Source organism: Halyomorpha halys, unplaced genomic scaffold, assembly GCF_000696795.3.
Source record: "Halyomorpha halys isolate HHAL.00 unplaced genomic scaffold, Hhal_1.1 Scaffold1086.1, whole genome shotgun sequence".
NCBI lineage: Eukaryota > Metazoa > Arthropoda > Insecta > Hemiptera > Pentatomidae > Halyomorpha > Halyomorpha halys.
In genome coordinates, this window is record NW_027114939.1 from 102,328 (window position 1) to 103,573 (window position 1,246).

A 1,246-nucleotide genomic window follows, 5' to 3' on the forward strand; every position below is an offset into this window, starting at 1 on the left:
CTAAATTAGATAATTCTTATAGTTGTTATTATTATATATCTTTCTTGTATTTCGCATATTTGCAGTTAGTCAATTTATCAACTAATAATAATAATTAGTAAAATTAATGAAGAATATTTGGCAAACTCATTAATTATATAGCAACATATTTTTTCTTATTTTAGATGAAATGGCTGTTTGAAGTATATATATGTAACATTAATAAAAAATTAATTATTTGATAAATAATTTAATTTTGAAATTGTTGCATTTAACAGCCAAAACCTATATATTCCATATACATAACATAGTTACAATTATAGGTAACTAATATAAACATGAATATTAGATCTAAACCTACCTGATTTACTCGAGCATCCTATAATATCGACAGGACTACATATTCCAATAGTTATTTTAAAATTGAGAGAGGTATTTGTGTTTTTTATTTCAACTTCATAAGTTTTCCCCATAAAATTTGAAAGATCAAACCTATTTATGTACAAAAATAAATAAATTAATTTGCAAATTGAACAAATGAGCCGTTTAAAACCAAAGTGGTATAACTCCATTAAACACTGTTTTGTTTTGAAATACTAAGACTTTTATTAGATTTGTTGTTGAAGAATCCAGAATACTAACAGAGGAAATTTGGAGTTAGCCAGTTTTACTTCTAAAAGGCTCAAATAATTACATCAAAAATAATAACTAAGAAATAAACTTACGTCTTGTTAGAAACATCAATTGAACAAGGGGCTTTGCCTTTATAAGTTGGACAAGCAGCAGAAGTTGTCCATGAAAAATTGTAAACACAATCCTCTATACTGATAAGTTTTGGTTCTGTATCCTTTGGAAAAAGTTAAAAATTAAAACACGGGCCAAAAAATAATTGATCATATTAGCTAGTAACACAAAAAGATAAAAAATATATGGTAATAAAAATTGCTTTTAATCAATATATATATTGTTTTATTACCCCTTGCCTGTTCATTTCTGACTTACAGGGATTATATAGAGGTAATACAAACTATTCTAACCTTTAAGGAAGGGATAAGTTTTCATTCTGTGGGACTGCCACAAAATTAAGTCAACTCTTCCAGGCCGGATTCGAACCGGCAACTCTGCCAAATAAAAATTGACGTGTGTGTACTTACATTTCACTTGGCAGCCACAACTAATAGCGCTGATCACTGGTGTTGGTGTGTGGGAGTAGTCTGAAGTTTTCCATTGTACACTCAGGTGATTTTATTTTGGTAGCTATAGTAGT

The 1,246-nt window shown here is 28.4% G+C and overlaps 1 protein-coding gene across 1 annotated transcript in view; it reads right to left on the reverse strand.

Moving 5' to 3' along the window:
• Positions 1-1,246, reverse strand: part of Lerp (lysosomal enzyme receptor protein) — a gene marked incomplete at its 5' end in the record, with an annotated part of 32,076 nt that overhangs the window by 15,031 nt on the left and 15,799 nt on the right. The window contains 2 exon segments of the mRNA XM_014432597.3: positions 341-471; positions 705-826. Coding sequence (XP_014288083.3) covers positions 341-471; positions 705-826 — 253 coding nt within the window.